This window comes from Oncorhynchus nerka, linkage group LG6 (assembly GCF_034236695.1).
Source record: "Oncorhynchus nerka isolate Pitt River linkage group LG6, Oner_Uvic_2.0, whole genome shotgun sequence".
NCBI classification, from domain to species: Eukaryota; Metazoa; Chordata; class Actinopteri; order Salmoniformes; family Salmonidae; genus Oncorhynchus; species Oncorhynchus nerka.
In genome coordinates this window covers 56555824-56577742 of record NC_088401.1, presented here as the reverse complement: position 1 = coordinate 56577742, position 21919 = coordinate 56555824, and the positions used below count along the sequence as shown (strand labels likewise).

Below are 21919 nucleotides of genomic sequence, written 5' to 3'. Positions count from 1 at the left end.
GTGTGTGTGTGCAGACGCTTGTGTGTTTGTGTGAGTGTGTTTGTGTGTTTATTTCATTGTAATAATGGCCAATGCTTTTTGCTCAGCGACAGACAGCCTCCTTATGTGGGGTAATCCCTGTGTGTGACAGACAGACCTACCCCAGCCTCAGACAGAGACAGAGACAGTGTGTGTGTGTGTGTGTGTGAGTATACCTCAGCCTATCTTTGCTTACCTCAGCTATCAGCAGAGGACTGCTTCCCACAGTAATAGTAATGAGCTACTGAAAATGTACCCCCCCACCACACACACACACACACACAAAATAACTCACTCATCACCTAATTTCTAAGAGAGAGAGAGGGAGAGAGAGAGAGCAATAATTCACAAAATGGGACGAACACCAAATTGAGAATGCATGCAGAAGTCTGCAAAAACAATCCTCCTTGTACAACGTAAACACCATATAATGTATGCAGACCAGAATAAGGCCGATAACCGCTAATCATCATAATCCAAAAAAGTAACGTTAAATTCTACAACCACCTAAAAGGAAGTATTATGCACTAAGGACAAGACACACAGACACACAGACAGACAGACACACCACAGCACACACACACAGCTCTGTAGATGAGGTAACTTTCAGTCAAATGAGGTTCACTCAGGTTGAGCTACTGTATGAAGTTCTGATGCAGACACCCAGATTTGCCTACAGCTGGGGAGTGTGTGTGTGTGTGTGTGTGTTTGTATGTAATTTTGTATTTTCCAAACACGTTTTCCTGTAAATATACCCAACATGAGATTACTTTGGATTCCAAAATAAAATCAATGTATTATCTTACAGTTAAACCCCCTGTCAATCTCTTACCATTCAGGCTAAATCCTGGATCCCGCAGAGATATCCCCAAACAGATGAATTCAGCTCCGTGTTCCTGTGTACAGAGACAGGAGGGAGATTTGGACGGCTGCTGTATTTTGTTTTGTAAGAATAAAAGCGCTGGGTTGGCAGGTAGAAAAATAGTGAAAATGAAGATGGATGTGTATGTGAAAGAGAGAGGGAACGACAGGGGAGAAAGAGACAACTGGCGCAAACCCCCTCCATCACACCTCAGCGTACAGATTGCCCTGACCATACCAACACTATTATTTATTTTAACATTTTTACTTTTAACCTTTTTTTCTCCCCAATTTCATGGTATCCAATTGGTAGTTACAGTCTTGTCTCATCGCTGTAACTCCCGTACAGACACAAGAGCCACGTGTTCTCCGACCAAACACGACCTAACCAAGCCGCACTGCTTCTTGACACAATGCCCGCTTAACCCGGAAGCCAGCCACACCAATGTGTCAGAGGAAACACCGTACACCTGGCAACCGTGTCAACATGCATGCGCCCGGCCAGCCACAGGAGTCGCTAGAGCGCAATGGGACAAGGACATCCCTGCCAGCCAAACCCTCCCCTAACCCGGACAATGCTGGGCCAATTGTGCGCCGCCCCATGTGTGTCCCTGTCGCGGCCGGCTCCGACAGAGCCTGGACTTGAACCAGGATCTCTAGTGGCACTGCCTTAGACCACTACGCCACTCGGGGGGCACCAAAACTAAGGTTGTCTGCAATATGCTGAAAACGCAACCGAATGACATGTAAATGATTTTGGCTAATTCTAGAACTAACGATGGAATTTGTATTATTGCGTTGGAAAAAGTCTCCTTGGTATCAGATAAAAGAGCAAGAGTAATTATCATTTTTTCACGAGGGGTTTACAGGTAGGATATATCATTCAAAACCATTACTGTATGTTCATTTGTTTAGTCATAAGACAAAGAGCACCATCAACAGTTTTGTAAAATTCTCTATGCAAGGAAAACAAACAAAAAAAGGATCCCGCTACCCAACCCATTTCCCCACCAGGAAACCATGCCCCCCCCCCTCCTCTTAGTCCCCCTCCTCCCGCATCTTCATCTAGCATTTCATGCTTGGAAATACAATTTAGAGTTTGGAACAGATAGACCTCCAACGTCTTTCCCCCTCTGTAAATGTGTTCATTTAATCCGGGATCTCTAACCTTTACATTTAAGTTTTGAAAACGCACTGTGGATTTTATCCCAATAGCTGGAAGAGAAGGCATTGAGCTCACAAAATACCGAGGCAATATATCCAGTTTCACAATAGATATTCTGCCAGTTAGAGCAACTGGGTAATTAGTCCATTGTCACGATCGTCGTAAGAAGCGGACCAAAGCGCAGCGTGGTGTGAATGCATCATTTAATAGATGACAAAAAACACGAAGTAAACTGTACAAAAACTATAAACAAATAACGACCGTGAAGCTATCATAAGAACTGTGCTGACACAAGCAACTAACATAGACAATCACCCACAAACCCAGGCTACCTAAGTATGATTCTCAATCAGAGACAACTAATGACACCTGCCTCTGATTGAGAACCATACTAGGCCGAAACATAGAAATCCCAAAATCATAGAAAAACAAACATAGACTGCCCACCCCAACTCACGCCCTGACCACACTAAATAACGACAAAATAAAGGAAATAAAGGTCAGAACGTGACATCCATCTACTGAGATTGAATTGATTTGAGCGTTCTGTTTTATCTAAAGAAGGAAATACTGTATATATTTAAAATGGGAAATGATTGGAATTCCATAAATAGGAATTGGGTCCCCTTTCGGGTTCTTGATGGGGAGTAGGGCAGATTCAGTTTCATTTATTTTATAACTTGAGATGAAGCTGAATTTGTCTATGATCTTCAAAGCATTTGGGAGAGATTGAAATACATTTTCTAGATAAAGTAAGTAAGATATTGTCGGAGTATAATTTGATGTGGTGGTCTGTAGAATTGAGTGATTTTGTTGTAATTTCTTTCGATTGTCGAAATGCCTGTGCCAGGGGCTTATTATACAATAAAAAATAGTAGACGTAAGCTGGGATCGACTTGCCTGCTACTTCTAGTTATTCTGAACGGAGCAGGTCAGGTATCGTCTGTTATTACTATGGCTGAGGGATTAGCATATGGTATTTTAATTATATTAATGAAATTGGAGCCAAGTCCCATCTGTCCCAAAACCGACTAAAGATATGACCATTCTAGTCCATCAAAAGCTTTTTCTGCATTGAGAGATAGAACTGCCCAAGGAGCTTTTAGTTTCTGATGTAGGATACAGTAAGTAATAGACAACGGGGGTTATCTGAGGATAATAGTTTTTTAACAAACCCGCTTTGGTCTGAAAATACTAATTTGGGTAAGTTTCGAGGTGGGATGACAGAATTAAAAAAAAATAGTTTTATAGTTGGTGAAAGTGGGAGCACTGTGTGGCATCCTTCGTGCTTGGAAGGATGCAGTATTTACATTCCTTCCAAATGAAGCCATGTGAACGGCTATGTTAATCATTTAGAGTAATAGTTGATCTAATTGGTTAGAAAATGTTAAAAAGACCTCCGTCCCAATATCATCCCAAACAGGTTCATAGAGTTCATAGAGAGAGATTTGGGCTCCCAGCAAACCGGCTTCCTCAGTTTAGAGGAGTTCTTATATATTTAAAGCAATAATCAAATCTATCTTGGTGTACAATTCTTTATTAAAAACTGGAAAATCTTTGGTTGATTAGTCTGGCTTCTTATAGTAATTCACCTGATTCAGATTCAGAGTGTTTAATTGTCACATGTACAGGATTCAGATTCAAGCTTGTTAGCCAGTAGACGACTAGGTCGATTACCATGGAAGTAATGGTTGAGTCTAACTCGATTGGATTGCAAATTATGCTCTCTCTTTTATAAATAGATTTAGTTCTGTCTTGACTTTGGAGAGAGTCTGGTCTGAACATTTGTTTTGTTGAGAACTAGGCTTGGGCAGTATACCATATATAGCGTATACTGAGGTATTTGGAAAAGCCACGGAATGGTTTTTCAATACCGTCAATACTATTTATAAAGTTTTTCATTCAATTTGAATATTTTTTGCTACTTTTTAAGGTGTTACCTGCAGTCAATTTAGGAGATAAAGCAGATTGCATTCTTCGTTTTTCCTGACATGTTATTTTAAATGACCGTAGTTCCCCAGAACAATTGAGCCAGTCACGTGTTTGTTTGTAAATAGCACAATGGAAGAGTCCATAGTGTTCTATTTCTGTTGTGCGGCGGACTAGAGGTGATTAAGTTACACTGTATGCAATTCACTACTAAATGTTTTCCATCAGATATCTTATAATGGCTTTCTGCCAAAAGTCAAAGAGCTCTGGATGAGTTATCCTCCGTTCTTCTCCCATTTGCTCCATGTACACATGCTGTTCTTCCTTCAGAAAAGCATGCATCACAACTTTGTTCATTTGCACAATGTCTTTTAATCCACATTTGCTTGTAAATTTCCACAATCACCGAAAATGACATTAGCTACTAACTATGCTTTTATAACTTTAAGAGCTGGATTTGCCTATATTTGCAATTATTTTAAATTAGTTTTCACTCATTAGTATTTAGCTAACAGCATGGTGATCTCTCTGTTAGTTTGTGCTAAATGTGTTAGCATTCTACTAGAGGCCCAATGTGCTTCATCAAACTGTCTGCTTGGTGAACAAGCAGACAGTTTGTACAAATTGTTCTCTATTCTTTGTGTGTCATTATGGAGCACGTGTGTTTCTTGGAGCATTTCTATATCAAAATGATTTCTTGCAAGACTTTTAAGACAGCTGGAACATTTGATCGGACTATTAAGGCCTTTCAAATTCCAAGAGAGAATCGCTAGCATTGCCATTGTTTTTCTAAAATGTAATTATTATCTTTAATGTTGTTAAGCCCATGGATGTAAAATAAAAAGCAGGACCCACAGGGAAACCCACCCATTGGATCGCTCCACACTCAGAATACTCTCTCTATAAAACGACATTGGAGGCGCCTATCAGGTTTCAGGTATGACCCAGATGCAGATAGTGTCAAAGTTTATTTCTAGTATTTATTTTACCAGGTAAGTTGACTGAGAACACGTTCTCATTTACAGCAACAACCTGGGGAATAGTTACAGGGGAGAGGACAAATGAACCAACTGTAAACTGGGGCCAGATTGGGAATTTAGCCAGGACACCGGGGTTAACACCCCTACAACAAGTGCCATGGGATCTTTAATGACCTCAGAGAGTCAGGACACCTGTTTATCGTCGTATCCAAAAGACAGCACCCTACACAGGGCAGTGTCAATCACTGTCCTGGGGCATTGGTATATTTTGTTTTTAGACCAGAAGAAAGGGCACCTCCTGCTGGCCCTCCAACACCACCTGGTCTCCCATCCAGGGACTGACCAGGACCAACCCTGCTTAGCTTCAGAAGCAAGCCAGCAGTGGTATGCAGGGTGGTATGCTACTGCTATAGGGGCATGCAGACGACAAGTCACAGGCAGGCAGAGGTCAGTAATCCAGAGAGGGTGCAAAAGGTCCAGAATGGCAGGCTGTCTCGGGGTCAGGGCAGGCAGTCTCAGGGTCAGGGCAGGCAGTCTCAGGGTCAGGGCAGGCAGTCTCAGGGTCAGGGCAGGCTGTCTCGGGGTCAGGGCAGGCAGTCTCGGGGTCAGAGCAGGCAGTCTCGGGGTCAGGGCAGGCAGTCTCAGGGTCAGGGCAAAACCAAATTGGCAACAGACAAACAGAACACAGCTATAAATACAGTGGGGCAAAAAAGTATTTAGTCAGCCACCAATTGTGCAAGTTCTCCCACTTAAAAAGATGAGAGAGGCCTGTAATTTTCATCATAGGTACACTTCAACTATGACAGACAAAATTAGAAAAAAATCCAGAAAATCACATTGTAGGATTTTTAATGAATTTATTTTCAAAATAAGCTCTTGCTCTTCTTTCCCACCGCTGCTCTCATCTCAACATATCCCCCCCCCCCCCACTCTCTTTCCTGGGGTGATTCTCCTCCATAAACAGACACTAACAAGCACCCTCCCTCCCACCCACCCTGCAAGGACACACACATTAAAAACCACCCAAGGTGCTGCAGGCTCAGCCCCCTGTGAGATGAGTGGACCATGCAGCCTCCCATTGCCCCAGTCCTCTCACCGTGACAGAGCATCACACTCCTCTCTCACGCCCTGACCTCCACACTAAGGACCCCCTCACAGCCCTCCCCCTCTGTCCCGCTTTTCTAGATCAGGTTTGTGTGTGTGTGTGAATCACATACTGTGAGCACAGAGACAGAGAGAGCAAGAAAAGGAAGAAGCTGTCAACTGGTGTGGATGTTTATTTGTATATTTCAATGTTTACCTATTAATCGTTTTTTATTTGTCTGAGACATGGATTTATGTGTGGTCTGAGGTCAACAGGTGAATTTGAATGTGTCTAGACAACAACATAACATTGGAATTTCCTGTCATTTAAACCAGCAATGGCTGCCACAGAAGTCTCACATTCCGGAACATAATTACTGACCTACCGTCATACCATGGAGACTGCAGATGTATTTCAACTTATGAAGAGGAAGGTAAATGAAGACTTGATATGGGAGATGATAGAGAACCATGGGTGGTTAGGGACTCCTGCCATCCATCATGCCCACCCACAGTGTCTCATCTCTGGGTACCCACACAGGCCAGAGTCCCTGTCACCTCCCAGTGGACCGGCGGAGACTGTAATAGAGATGACATTACATACCATACATTATGAACGCTGAGATCAACTAAAAAGCATAGGGAAATCCCATGTGCACAGACATGACACATTATATGGGTGCAATTATGTTTGTGTGCACTTTGCATCCATAGGGTCACGTAACACACCACTGTCACCGTAGTGTATATCTACGTATATGGAGTTGTGCTTGGTAGGCAAACCCAAATCCCTTGTGTTCAGATGAAAATTACACCCCGCCATAGTAGTAATCTGTGGTCTCCATAATGTTATATGGCCATACTTACTGTGTTGTTCACTGTGGCAGACAGTTAGCTTCAACAGCAGGGGCAGCACTCTCATAAAACGACATGGGCTTTACAGTTCCCATCTCTCTAAGAACAGCAGCCAGGACACAGATCATCTCTGGGAATAAGGTAACTGTGAATGTGCAGTAAGATTATCCCTCTGGGACATTTTAAAAATCACTCCTGGGTGGAGTCCTCTTCTCTTCCTCTCCCAACAGTGTTAACCCCCAACTAAAACAACTAACCTGGTACATGTAGCCTCATCTATGTTGTGTACCCTACGGGGATGCTAGCTTAGACAGAAAACAAGTAGGCTTCTGTCAAGTTCTCTGTTCCTCATAAAATTACCTACTGGTGCAAATGACCTGAATTGTTATTGCTCAGAGACAAATCTGAGACTGCAGAATGTGTGCGTGTCTGTGTTTACAGGACAGAATGCTTGTTGGAACCCCTCTGGTTGTCAGCCCTGATATCTCTTAGAGGCTTGTCTCTGTCTATCTGCCTGGCTGCCTGCCTTCAGGGGTGGGTGGGACACAGCCTTACACACAGAAAAGAAAATAACACAAGCAAAAACTCCAAGATAACAGAGTTTAAAACCTTGCGACAGAATGGAGAGGGTTTCTATTCTAAATTTCAGCGCCGCGCTCCCTCAACCCCTCACTCCTCTCCTCACCACCTCCCCAAAGACGGAAAGTGTGGGAGTTATCCAAAGATACTAAAAGTTCTGTCGTTAAAACGAAAAAAGGCCCAGAGTGGCCTGAGTAGGCAGAAGAAATGCACTCCGCAAAACCATAACTTATGTTCTAACTGAGGATAGCTCTGGTCTACTGGGGGTTCGCACACTCACACACAGAGAGGAAGCGGGAACATCCTAGAACTAGAACAAAATAAAACACAACATCCAAAAAATCTGTTCAAAAGATCAGTTAACTCCAGATTTCTCCCATTTTCTGTATTCAATTGATTTGTCTTATCCAGGTAAGACCTATTGAAATTGATGTTACATGGACCCCTGGTCAGAAGGAGGCAGCACAATCATCCAGACAAATCTACCATGACATGACCCACAAGCTCACCCCTTCTCAAGGGAACATTTTCAGTCGCTCCTGCCATGGAGGAAGTACTGATCTGCCGCTGTCGCTTACTGTACCGCACTGTGGCTGTCAGACAGACTCACTGAAGAGAGGAAGTTATCTGTGTCTGCGGTGCATGCTGATAGTCTGATCTCCTCTTCCCTGTCCTCTCTCTGCCTCGTAAACAGTGGCCCCGTCAACATGTGTGTAATCTCCCAGTGGTTTTATCTCCCTCGAGGGAAGGAAGCGAATGAGGACAGTTAACGCCATGGTTCCTCTGTCTGTCGCCCCCCCCTCTCACCCTGACCCCGGCCCCATGGATAAAGGCTATTGATCAATCAACCACGTGTCGCCATGATGGCTGCATTGTTTTATACTGGCTGTCAATGGATGGAGAAACACATTATATGAAGGGTTTCACCGCAGGCCTGGGCCAAACCTCTGCCCTGAGGGACGATAGTGTCTGTTTACAGTATGACTGACCGCTTCTATCAGCATCCACACACTACATGTCTCTGGCCATGAGTCAGATACTGTTTGTAATAAACTAAATTGAAGAGGAAATATAGGAGAGTTGGACAAATGGGAAATACTGAAGAGATCCATATATTTCATCATAAATCTGTGTTGGTGAGATGTGTGTAGTAGCCTTGTCTCTTAAAAGAAAGACGAGGGTCAGTTTTGGAGCTGAGGGATGTTTTAATTTGGTACTATATAACTGGTATAATACATTTCCCTCCTGTCAAGTCGTTTGATCTCGAGTGATAGGACACATAGGATTGAGTTGTTAATAACAGTATTATGTATGGACCACCTGTGGAGAACATTTTCAGTACAAACACACTCATACACATGCATACATGCACGCACATACACACAGACACGCATACACACACTAGAGCCTCTCTGGTCTTTCCACACCCTAGGTAACTGGATGTGGCAGCATGTGCAGATGACACAAACATTTAAAATAGTGTCTCTGAAAATAAACTAGGCCTCGAGCACACAGTACTGGACCACAGACAAGCACAGAGACTTGAATCATCCCCGTAATTAATGAATACATCTATCAAGGTATAGCTAAAATCACAATGACCCATTCAAGATATAGAACTCTTTAAGAAAAAAAAGAAATCACTCCCTCCCTACCTCCTATTGCCCCTCTCCTCCCTCCCGGTCCTTTCCGTGATAGCAGGTGTGTAAACACCCTTGGCTGGGCTGTGTCCTCATGACTGTGAGGTGGGCTAGTACAGACACACGTGTACTGTCTGATGTCATTGGGCTGGAGGAATATTACCTAACGAACGTGCCATGAGATTAAACAGACAGCGAGCTTTACGGTGCAGTCCCGTTTCCTCTGCTCCCACGCCATGCCTCACTGGCTGACAGGCCTGATGGGAGGGGACTGGCTTCTTGTATAGACCTGATCAGACCGGACCATGCAGCCAGACCTCACCAAACAACACCTCTGGTTCTCCTTTCCCTGGGACAATGCAGCAGTTGGACCCCAACAATTGTTACACTTTCATTAGTGAAATAGTTCAGATCTTCTAACAGGTGAATTAGATAGGTCAATATAAAATATTCTGTCATTAAAAATGAAATTATTCATGGCTAATAAACAATCTTACATCCACTCAACTAAAAGATAAGCAGAACTGGAAGTCTCTTTTCAATGCGGGTTTTTTTGTGTCCTGTTGATCAACTATAGAGGTAGACCTCCCTCTAGTGGTTTTATTACATACTACTGTGTTTATATATTATCTACCTCACTTGCTTTGGCAATGTTAACACATGTTTCCCATGCCAATAAAGCCCTTGAATTGAATATGAAAGCGAATCAGCTAATTGGGCAGATTTGCTGACGCTCATCCACGTTTAGCGTGGCTGATTGGGTTGCACGAGTCGATAAGCCAGTAACCAGTGCGCTGGTGTTGTATCGGCCTGCCAGCCGACTTGTTTCCGAGATCGTGTCGCCGGCGGTAGCTAACGTGTAAAGAAAACATTTAAAGTAGGATGGCAGCCTATACAAGAAATGACTGATATTGATAACCATTTAGATGTCATCTTGATACATAATGGGGAGGGCATGAACGGCAACACCGGGACACAGTGCATTTCTCTCCCGCGTGACAAGCACTACTGTCCAGCAACGGCGCGGGAAGTAGCAACAGTACATAGCAGCCAATGTCAGAGAGATAGTCATAAGCACAAGCATACAACGCATCATACATACTTGTAATCAAAAATAATCAATCGTCAGTTTTACAACTGAAAATGTACAATTATTTGTGTAAAACTAACAGTGCAATGACACTCAGAATCATCTGGTTAAAAAGCAGAAGTACAAACTCTTCTATGATTTCAGGGCGGTCCGCAAACAAACGTTTAAGGTGCATGCCGCCACCTACTGTGCTGGAGTGTATAATCATTCATGGTCTGTCTAATTCTGTACTACTAAGAAAATACAATTTTACAAAGTATTCTTTTTTTAATAATCAAATAATAAACCCCTATTAATAAATAAATCCATACACCCCCCCAAAAAATATTGAAATAACATCTCAAGCCCCAGTACTGTATCTGCATCATACTGAAACAATCCACCCTTAGGATTATTCAGCATGTCTACAACCATTTCAACAGTAACATTTGTTACCCACAATAACTATTTTACCGTATCCACAATAACCTTCAACCTGATATTTCTGCTTTCCACATCCCGAGTCATGTTGATAACTTTATAGCTTTCATTTGTAAGGTTAACAGCATTCACTATCAAAGTGTCCTTTGACACAGCACATTCATGTTTGCAACATTTCTGAATAGATCTTGAAACCATGCCAGGACCAGCAGAAGCACCAGCCCTGACATTAGGTCCACTTAGTACAGGAGCAGCCATAGAAGCTCCATCATTCTGCACTTTAGTTCCACCAATCTGACTTACAGCCTCTGTATACGATCCATCATGACTGATTCTATACCTCCGAGCCTCTCTAGCCTCTCTCTGCACCTGGCATCCACCAAACACTGCACTATGTTCCCCCACAAAATTACAACCTTCACGTTGCACCCACATTCTCTGTAATCATGTTCCCCTCCACACTGGCACGTTTCTTCTTTCCTTTACACTGAACATTTAGCTACATGTCCCATTCAATGGCATTTCAAACACCACAATGGGGATGGGACACATTCTCTGACATTGAAACTAAGGAATCCTATCAGCACTTTTCCAGGCAAAACCTTCTCAAACTTCAGTAGCACTGATAAGCTTTCACTTCTTTGACCCTCTTTCTGACTGATCAACCTTTTGGCCTCAATCACTCTTCCTCCCTTCACATTTTCTTTAATATCATCTATGGACGTAGATATTGGGACCCCAGTGATGACTCCGCTCAATCTAGTATAAACACCAGGGACATTTAATCTCCTTCCCATTAAGCTTTTCCATTTGCAGAATCTTCCCTTGCTGAGCCTGGCTTCCACAAAATATTAACGAACTACCATTTCTAATGAACCGGGCTAATTTGACTTCACCCGTCTCTTTCTATACAGCAGCGCTCAATCAAAACGGGTTGACCTATAGCAGAGTGCTGTCGACACACCCACTCCTTGACACACCCACTCCTTTGAACACGCCTGCTACTTTTCTTTCGACACACCCACTCGCCCATACTCAGGTTACCATAATGGGATGCAGCTACCCCCTTCCCATCAGAAAGGCAAAGATAGAGAGCTGGGGCCTCATTTCTAACTGTTGCGTAAAGGTTACACCTTAACGTATGCGTGTGCCATACGCATGTTTCTGACCTGTCGTAAACGTGAACAGCACTAAAACTCTGCCTGGAAAACGCCTCCCTTTACCTTTTATGGTGACAATAACGGCCTTTATTTGCTGTATAATTTATCATTTGGAACTATTGACATTATGCCTTAGCATGAAAAAGACTAATTGTTGTTCATGTAAATCTTGGTGGGGCAAACTCCCCCACTTTTTTTAGATGCATGCCAGCAAAGCCACTACACAACACAACATTAAACACTACATTAATTGCACTATAACGGTGACAAATGGTGTCCACAAACTGTTAGTCCCAACAGCAGTCCCAACACCTTACCCCTGCTACACCCGGCTATCAGTGGAGCCTTGTCTGACAGTGAAACAGTCCAGCCTCATTTACTGCCTTTGAAAAAAAACATAGCTGATATTGCTGACTTGCTCAAACAAATGAGGTTTCTACTGACTATTGAAATGTACAAACTATGGCATAAGGGGACGACGAGCTGATAAGAGGCAATCCGTAATTTAGATTAAGACATTAATGAGCAAGCTAGGACGGACAAACTCAATATAAATATTTGTTCAGCACTTTTGAAATGTACAGCAACAGAATTCAGAACATGGTCCGTTCTTAGTATTCTCCCTGTACACCAAGTCAGTACCGTAGGATGGGGGCATATAATGGGGGCATATAAGTAGACAATGAAAGCTCTTACAATATTTGATTACATTTCTCTAAAACAGGCTATAGAGTACATGTGCACTACCAAGTCAGAACAGTAGGCTAAGTTATGAGGGGGAAAGGGACCAAATTATTAGGGCGAGGCACATGTACTGCTAACATCTTTCTACACAACATACACTTACTGTAATATTACTTTATTAGCTACATGATCAGTTCAATCAAAGCTACGGTAGATATGTGATTTGACTTAATTTTATCTGTGGCCAATGGCCTTTAGCCTTATTGGATGGGCAATTCTAATGTAACTCCATGGCAGCAACAAAGGGGCTATTATTTTCGAGCTTTCGCCATAGATTTTGCAGTGACATAGTGTCACCATGCGGTGGCTGTCCCACCACCACCACAGAAAGCTGCCTTACTCAAGAACCCCAAAAAAAGAGACCATGTTTGTATGCGGCTTTATTTTAACTCAATTATAAATGTTTTTTGCATTGTTTGCAAACTGATATGTGACATGTATTAATGCCAAAATAACATGTAAAACAGGCAACAGCAAAAAATAGGTGGGGCTCAAAACAGGTGATCTGCCCCACCTGCCCTGAATGACAGGTCTATTGATAAACATTTATTTTGTCAATAGATTGGGTTTATGATATGCCCTGCCTTAGAATAGGCTCTGAGAATAAATAGGCAATGATGTCACGCTCCTATCGTATAGTAATAGGCCTACTGTAGCCTAACCATACTGTTACATTTAAATAAACTACCAGTCTATTTACAATGTTGGCAGAATGTTTTAATCTTTAGCAGTAATTTATCCTCCTTCTTCAAAAAGGGACTGACAGTTTAAAGAGATAAGAAAACAATGGCAAATTGTCATGGACCTGACTTCAATGTTTTGCATCGACTTTTCCCTGACCTAAATAAGGACTGCCCGTAAATTCTGAAACAGGACAGCTTGTGTTTTTTTTCTACTTAAATGTATAGTACTACTGGTATTCATTACTGCATTGTTGGGAAAGAGCAAGGCATTTCACTGTACTTGCGCATGTGACCAAACTTGATACGTCAATGTAAAACATCAGCTGTTAAATTACTGTATACCGGTATTATAAACCGCACTGCCTATGAGGTTGTAAAACCTGAAATACATAGCCTATTTACTAGGTCCAATGAAATGAGGTGTACATAGTAATTTGTTGTATGGCTCCTTCAGGAATATGAACCCATCACAGCCAGAAAAGGTAATTAAATTCTGCAATGGTTATGAAAATTAAATAGATGCATCTAATGGTTTTAGAGTCTAAAAATACATATCGTCTTGCCCTTTCACCCTCTTAATGGCAGCCATACACAGGCCATGTCACAATTGTCTAAAGCCATAAAACATTTTAAAAACTATTTAACCCATCTGCTCCCCTTCATCTACTGATTGAAGTGGATTTAACGTGACAAAGCTTTCATCTGGATTCACTTGGTCAGTCTCATGGGAAAGAGGTATTCATTATGTTTTGTAAACTCAGTGTACATGGAGATGTTATGAACCAAGAGGACAGGACAGCAGGGCTTCTATTTTAACCAAATTGACAGAGTGAGAGAGAGAAACCGAAGATATATATTATTTATTGTCATTGCATAGCATTGAGTGGTCCATTATGTTACCAAGTGTTACTGCCTGACTATCAGACAGACATCCCAAACACCTGTCCTAGAGTGAATATTACAGAGATATATACCCTGATTTTCACATACTTGCACGCCAAACTCAATTTAACATATCTTTCTAACATTTCAAAATCCTCAGTTAACAATTGAGCCCAGAGACCTCCACAAAGTAACATGAACAGGTTCTACTGTAGATATTGTGTGGCAGACCGGCACTAAACGGTCACATTTGATATCACACGCTTAGATAGGTCCCCTGGTCTCTTGAGTCTGGTTAGGTCACCCATAAAAATCAATAGGAAGAAACTTAGTCTGTGATGGTTTCTGTATCCCTTGTCACCTCACTACTTGCCCTCTCCCTCCCACTTGGTCTTGTCCCGGGGCATACGGCCCATGTTGTAGAACTCTGCGTTGGGTCTCATGTCGGTCAGGTGGGCCAGCCGGTTGGACATGGCGAAGAAAGCAGCGATGGCAGCGATGTCCCAGGCGTCCTCCCGGTCAAAGCCCACTTCCTCCAGGGACAGAAAGTGCTGGTCGGTGACGGTGTCGCTGCGACACACGGCCAGAGCAAAGTCCAGCATGACCCGCTCCCGAGGAGACAGCTCTGCGTTCTCATAGTTTACAATCACCTGGGGATGAGGGCCAACAGAGAGAAAGAGTTCATATTAAACACATTTAGAAAGGAGGAGGTGACAGTGGGTGAGTTTTGCACCTTTTATATTTAATGTGGTTGATCAGTCAGAGGATATCAACTGCTTGACAAACTACTCACACCTCCAATGTGTAAGAGGATAGAGGCATAAAACAGTTTCAGTACACACCAGTAAACAGAGCTGGAGAGAAAAGAATGTACCTGGTCAGCCAGTGTGGGTTTCTTAGAGTAGATGCGGTGCAGTGCACTGTGGGACACGACGCAGTAGAGACACTGATTGTGGATACTGGTGGCGACCACAATCAGCTCCCTGTCAGCCTTCGTTAGTCCCCCTGACATGACAGAGCAACAAACATTGCAGATCAACACGGACACACACTGCGTTTGAAATTCACTGCTCGACTGAGGGACCTTACAGATAGTTGTACATGTGGGGTACAGAGATGGATTTAAAAAAAGTGTTAAAACACTTATTACACAAAGTGAGTCAATGCAACTTGTGTGGGTTAAGCAAATCTTTACTGCTGAACTTATTTATGCTTGGCACAACAACGGGGTTGAATCCTTATTGACATTTCAGGTTCCATTTTGTGAAAAATAAGGGTGTGAATACTTTCTGAAGTCTCACACACACACACACACCTGTCTCCTTGTTCATCAGTTCATTGTAATAGGAAAAGAAAGCACGGAACTCTGCTGGACGATGTGCCAGGACCTTGAAGACATTGGGAAGGAAGCCTCCCTGTCAAAGAGCAAAACACACTGATATTACCATGTATATAGTTATCCAGCTCCCCACAGTAGTGTCGTTTCATAGCAGGAACATTAGAGACGCGAAAATACTCTGCATCCTACCTTGGTCTCCACCTCCTCCATTAGTTCTAACATGTCGAATGGCAGGTCTTTCTTGTTTGGAATCGGGTATCGGCTGATGTTCTGCGGGGGAGCATCGCTAGAGAACTGTCTACTGGTCACCGCGGCCCCCACGGCCACAGGTGCTTTCTGCTGCCATAACGCGCACCCCACATACCGAAGGGAAGCCTGCATGTACACAAAATAAAGTAACTCCATTGTAGACAGGTTATTTTAGCTAGAAAGACAAAGCATGTGGTTTATGCCGTGGCTAGATGCAAAAGTAAAAAAGTAACAACGAGCAAGTCGACTACTTACAAGGTTACAGTGACGAATTAATCTCCAAACACTTCCAGGCGCCATGTCAAGTAACAGCAAAATGAACTTACTTCCTCTTTTGAAAAAGGGAATCCGGGGAGGTTTTTTGTGAGGTTGAAAAACCAATCATCGTCTAGTATTTATGTCACTCCCATTAAGCACGCCTCTTTGACTCATCCACCCAAAGCAGTCCCACTCCTCGCCAGCGGTCTTGTGAACGACTCCGGAAACGACGTCACCTTTCTGTTTACATCGTAGGAGTCGCAGTTAGCTAATGCTTGTTGCATTGAATCGTATTTTTAGACATTTATGAAACTAGAAAAATAGCTGCCTCACAATTGTTTGATCGCAATGGGCGGTCATGGGGTGATGGAGAACGAGGAATCTTTGGACTACTCCGTGCACGAGGCGTGGAACGAGGCCACCAATGTCTATTTGCTCGTCATCCTGGTTAGCTTCGGACTGCTGATGTACGCTAGAAAGTAAGAGGTTCCTTTGCATTTTGTATTTCCCAACAAATGCCCGACTGTTGATAAATATTTGCATCAACAACAATCAAATGTGTGCCTTACTAGTAACATATATTTACAAGCGTTGCTTTTAAAAAGCTTCCATTCAGCTAATGCATGAATTTACATACGGGTTGGTCTCATTATCTCCTTCCTCTCGAGTCCAACATTGGAGGTGTCATAATACCCACAAAACCTAGCGGTCAAACAGGCAAATGGTTCCAATCTTTTTTCCACCATTCATTTTTCCCATAGAGACATTTTGAAACACTTAAAATAAGGGCTGTGTTTTGTGTAGGCTTACACCCACGTGACATTTTGATAAACCATGTAAATCTCTGATAAGATGCCTTTTGTCAATATATCCTGCTCTAACTACTCTCAAATTCGAAAATGCTAATTAACATCATGCAGACTACAAATCCTTGCAAATCCTTTGCTAACAGGTATTGTGTCAATTTAAAACTTCCAGAAGACAGTTCACATAATTGTCAATTTAAAGAACTGTAGCCAATTTATTAATTACTACATTTAGCTAACATTAGATCATTAATCCAAAGATTCTTACCTTTGCCTCGATTCGGCAAGCTCGTCCAGATCATCATGGCATTTGTAGTTCTTTATGATAGCCACATTAGCAGCTACCTAGCATTTCATTTTTGGGGGGGTAAATACATACAAATATATAGAGAGATTTACACAGTTATCAAAACATCACGCCAGGCTAAGCCTACACAAAACACAGACCTCATTTTAAGTGCTTCTATAATCCCCTATGGGGAAAAATGAATGGTGGAAAAACGATTGGAACCATTTCCTTGTTTGACCGCTAGGTTTTATCAGTATTATGACTCATACTGTGGTTCTCTATTCTCCCCATCAGAAATAAGAGGAAGATCATGAGGATATTTGCCCTGCCGCCTACCGCTGGAGCCACGACCGAACCCAACTTCTACGACAGTCTGCAGAAAGTGAGACTGCGCCAGCAGCTGGAGATGTACTCCCTTGGTGAGTTTGTCAGTCTCAGTTCTGTTCTGATGCGTCAATGTTAGGCCTTGTGCTCACCTATGATATGATCAGGAAGGGGCAAAAATGACTAAATACAATGACTAAATACCATAAAGAGCAATGTTTCAAAATAAACAACAATATACTTTGAAATGAATTTCATTAAAATATTTAGAATTTTAAAATGCAGAAATACATTTGCAAGTAGCCAGCATGAACAGAAACCTTTTACTTGCTTTGACTGTGATATGTTGTTGTTTATCTACCTTAGTTGAATGCTCAGAAGTAATTGAAATGCATATTTCAAATACATGAAACAGAAATATTGTCAATCTCTGATTTTGAAACATACATTTAGGCAATTTTGAGGACACTCAAATGTATCCCATCTAGACATGACCTCTAAACAAGGCCAGTTCATTTTCACATACAATGCATTTGGGAAGTATTCCCCTTGACTTTTTCCATATTTTGTTACGTTACAGCCTTATTCTAAAATGGATTAAATCGTGTTTTTTTCCCTCATCAATCTAGACACAATACCCTGTAATGACACAACAAACATGGTTTTTTATACATTTTAGCAAATGTTTAACAAATAAACTGAAATATTACATTTACATAAGTATTCAGACACTTTACTCAGTACTTTGTTGAAACACCTTGGCAGGGATTACAGCCTCCAGTCTTCTTGTGTATGGCGCTACAAGCTTGGCACACCTGTATTTGGGGAGTTTCTCCCATTTTCTTTCTCTGCAGTTTCTCTCACGCTCTGTCAGGTTGGATGGGGAGCATCGCTGCACAGCTATTTTCAGGTCTCTCCAGAGATGTTTGATTGGGTTCGTTTCTGGGCTCTGGCTGGGCCACTCAAGAACATTCAGAGGCTTGTCCCGAAGCCATTTCTTGCGTTGTCTTGGCTGAATGAATCTTGTTTCTCATGGTCTGAGAGTCTTTAGGTGCCTTTACCATAAATGTCTGATTGGTGGTGTGCTGCAGTGATGGTTGTCTTTCTGGAAGGTTCTCCCATCTCCATAGAGGAACTCTGGAGTTCTGTCAAAGTGACCAGCAGGTTCTTGGTCACCTCCCAAGGCCCTTCTCCCCCGATTGCTCAGTTTGGCCAGGTGGAAAGCTCTAGGAAGAGTCTTGGGGGTTCCAAACTTCTCCCATTTAACAATAATGGAGGCCATTGTGTTCTTCGGGAGCTTCAATGCTGCAGAAATGTTTTGGTACCCTTCCCCAGATCTGTGCCTTAACACAATCCTGTCTCTGAGCTCCACGGACAATTCCTTCGACCTCATGGCTTGGTTTATGCTCTGACATGCACTGTCAACTGTGGGACCTTCTATAGACAGGTGTGTGCCTTTCCAAATGATGTCCAATCAATTGAATATGTCACAGTTGGACTCCCAATCAAGTTGTACAAACATCTCAAGGATGGTCAATGGAAAAGAGGATGCACTTGAGCTCAGTTTCGAGTCTAATAGCAAAGGGTCTGAATACTTATGTAGACAAGGTATCTTTTTTTTGTTTTAATACATTTGCTAACATTTCTAAAGAACTGTTTTGCTTCGTAATTATGGGGTACTGTGTGTAGATGGAGGATTATTACATATCATGTCATTCATTTTAGAATAAGGCTGTATTGTAACAATGTGGAAAAAGTCAAGGGGACTGAATACTTTCTGAATGCACTGTATACAGTCAGTGTATTCAACTAAGGTAGGTAAACAACAACATATCACAGTCAGGAAGTAAAACGTTAACGTCTTTAATCGTTACTGAGAATGTTGTTTCTGTTCAGGCCGTCTGCTTTTAAATGTATTTCTGAATAATAATTTTAAAAAAATACAAAATACATATTTTAATTTACATTTAGTCGTTTATTTTGATACATTGATCTTTATGGTATTTAGTAATTGTATTTAGTCATTTTTGCCCGTCCCTAGTGAAAATAAACATACCAAAAGGAACTGCAAAGCACACTGGGTGTTATTATTGGCCCTGTTTCGGTGTCCTGTATAGATGGGATACAGCTTAATCGAATTCTACTAACCTGCTATGTTAATTTTCCTAACCTGCTGTGTAAGTTCTCCTTAACCTGCTACGAAAGTCAAAGCTGTATCCCTTCTAGACAAAGCCTTGTTTCGTGGCGGAGCTCATTAGAATAATACTCTGCATGCAAGTGCAATTGTCCATTATCACATACAGATTTATATTTAGTTAATTTAGCAGACACTCTTATCACACCATAGTGCCATCAGACTTCTGATAACCATGCAGGGTGAAAGAGGGCCACAAAATGGCGAACCGCTATATAAATGATATAGAAAAGTATTTCATATTTTGAAAATACAAATTACAGCTCTTGAAAGTATCTTGTTACAAAATACATTGGAGTGTAGTTCAGCCCAGTAAAATACAAAATGCTCAGAAGTAATTGAAATGCATATGTAAAATACATGTAGCAGAAATAATGCCCACCGTTTGATATGGTAGAGTCTGTGGTCAAATGTATATTGTAAATATGACGAATAACTGACCTCAAATCTGTTCATCACTCGAGTCAAATATATTTCTTGTTTAACAAATAGCTCTGTGTCAAACTCTAGCTTGCCCAACTGTTCTGCATATATCTAAATCTATCCCACTGTTTAAATTGGTATAATTCGGTCTCCTTTATTCCTTTTTAACAGCTAGGAAATTTGACCAGCAGCAGCACCAAGGCCAGAGTGAGAGTGTTCAGCTCTCTATGGAATGAGACCACGCCAGTAAGGTAGCATGGCCCTGCATCATACCTGCCTGCTCCACCCTGTCTCTCCACCCTTAAGCCTCTTTGGCTTTGGTAAGTCTGAACATTACTACACTCCTGAAGAGGGCATGCGTATTACGGAGGAAGAAGTCGAGGGTCAAGGAAGGTTTCTGTGATTAAGACTGTCGTCAAGTCAAACGAAACTGGATGTACCCTTTTCATTTCTCTTATTTTTTTGCATTCATTTTGCCTTATATATATATATATATATATATATATATATAAAACATTGTTTTGGTGTGGATGTGTCGCCACATAGTGGGTTTAGGAGGACCACATCCAGTGTATTTGGTGAATTCTCTACAGCACCTATTCAAGTTATTGTCTTAAACTCTAAATAACATGTATTTGTACCATAAAATGATGGTACAACAAACCTTTTAATCAAGCATATCTATGTAAATGTTTGGTTGTCAAGAATTGTTCTGTTGCCAAGTATTTGATCCTCCTATATAATCCTTATAATGGCATTACAACAGACCTGGGAAAGTTTTGCTGATCCTTTGCAGCAAGGAGCGTTGTGATCCAAACGGAGAGTCGCTCTCTTTCATGTTGAGAGGGTCAAAGTTGACTTTTCCCCACTCCAGTTGCTGTTTCTGAAAAGGAAATGCATTTATATTATTACTCTGATTAAAAAAAATAATAATAAAAAAACAAGGAAAAATATTTATGTTTTGCTTGATTTCACCTCCCTCTGTCCCGTCTCGTTTCTTTTGTAATAATAATTCATTTCATTTCCCTCCAATGTCACAATTCTCAGAGCAGAAACTCGGCACTGGTGTGTGTGTTTTATGGAATGTAGCACGATGGGGTGTGTGTTTGGGAGGCAGTGATTGAGGAAGGTGACATTTAGCATCAGGGGCCTAACAGAAAAGCTAGGCCTCTAATCCATCAAAGAAATAAACAAAACATTAGTTGGAGGAAAGCTGTGGCCCAGAAACACAACACCAAGAGGCCAAACAAATGCAAGTGGACATCCTTCGGAGGTAGTGTAATGGAAAAATGATTACTCCTTGCGGAGGAGAAATGGCACACTGATTAAAAGCATCAATACATCAGCGGCCGGAGTGCAGGGCAGGGCCAGATTCTTATACATTCTAAATAGGGCTGTGCGTGGTGTATTGAATCTTAGCTTATTCAGTTTTGTCGTGTACATACCCCTTTTTGTACCTCTGAGAAGAGGCTACTTCAGGATACTCTACTATTGGCCCACTGTAATTAAAAACCTGCAGACTGAAGGGAAATGGTTATGGAGATTAAAAACCATTGAAATGAGAATATGTGAGTTGAGCAAATATATCATTGGGCAAATATAGGAGCATGGTAAAAAAAAAACTTTAAAAAGTCTTGCAGTTATTAAATCCATGTCACCGACTCACCATTATCAACAGAGAGATAAGCCATGCCCATGAGTCATCTGCTGTGTTATGCCGAGTCGTAAGGTACCACACAAAATGCCTCCTAGCCTATCTTATTAGCCCAGTCCAAAACAAGATTGTCACGTGAACCAGCCTGTTAACCAGATAATGAGCCGTGTACATGTGCTTTGCTAATTAATCTACTGATGTAATCAATCAGTTGCTCATTACCATAGGTTTAATATTTAACCAGTACTATCCCATTGAGAAACATTATTCACGTCAAACATTAATCAATATCTG

At 41.8% G+C, this 21919-nt stretch overlaps 2 protein-coding genes across 2 annotated transcripts; one reads left to right on the top strand and one right to left on the bottom strand.

Annotated features, from left to right (window-relative positions):
• Positions 1–14052: 14052 nt before the first annotated feature.
• On the bottom strand, positions 14053–16085 carry si:ch211-175m2.5 (uncharacterized protein LOC568697 homolog). The gene is made up of 5 exons (XM_029662077.2): positions 15933–16085; positions 15618–15803; positions 15405–15504; positions 14964–15094; positions 14053–14739 (listed from the first exon to the last, which is right to left on the bottom strand). Exons 1-5 carry the CDS (start codon positions 15975–15977, stop codon positions 14455–14457), a joined length of 747 nt encoding a protein of 248 aa, XP_029517937.1. The 5' UTR covers positions 15978–16085; the 3' UTR covers positions 14053–14454.
• An 81-nt stretch (positions 16086–16166) lies between these two features.
• LOC115130694 (small integral membrane protein 19) lies at positions 16167–20949 on the top strand. Its single transcript, XM_029662078.2, has 3 exons — positions 16167–16414; positions 17325–17449; positions 20143–20949. Exons 1-3 carry the CDS (start codon positions 16284–16286, stop codon positions 20205–20207), a joined length of 321 nt encoding a protein of 106 aa, XP_029517938.1. The 5' UTR covers positions 16167–16283; the 3' UTR covers positions 20208–20949.
• Positions 20950–21919: the final 970 nt, after the last annotated feature.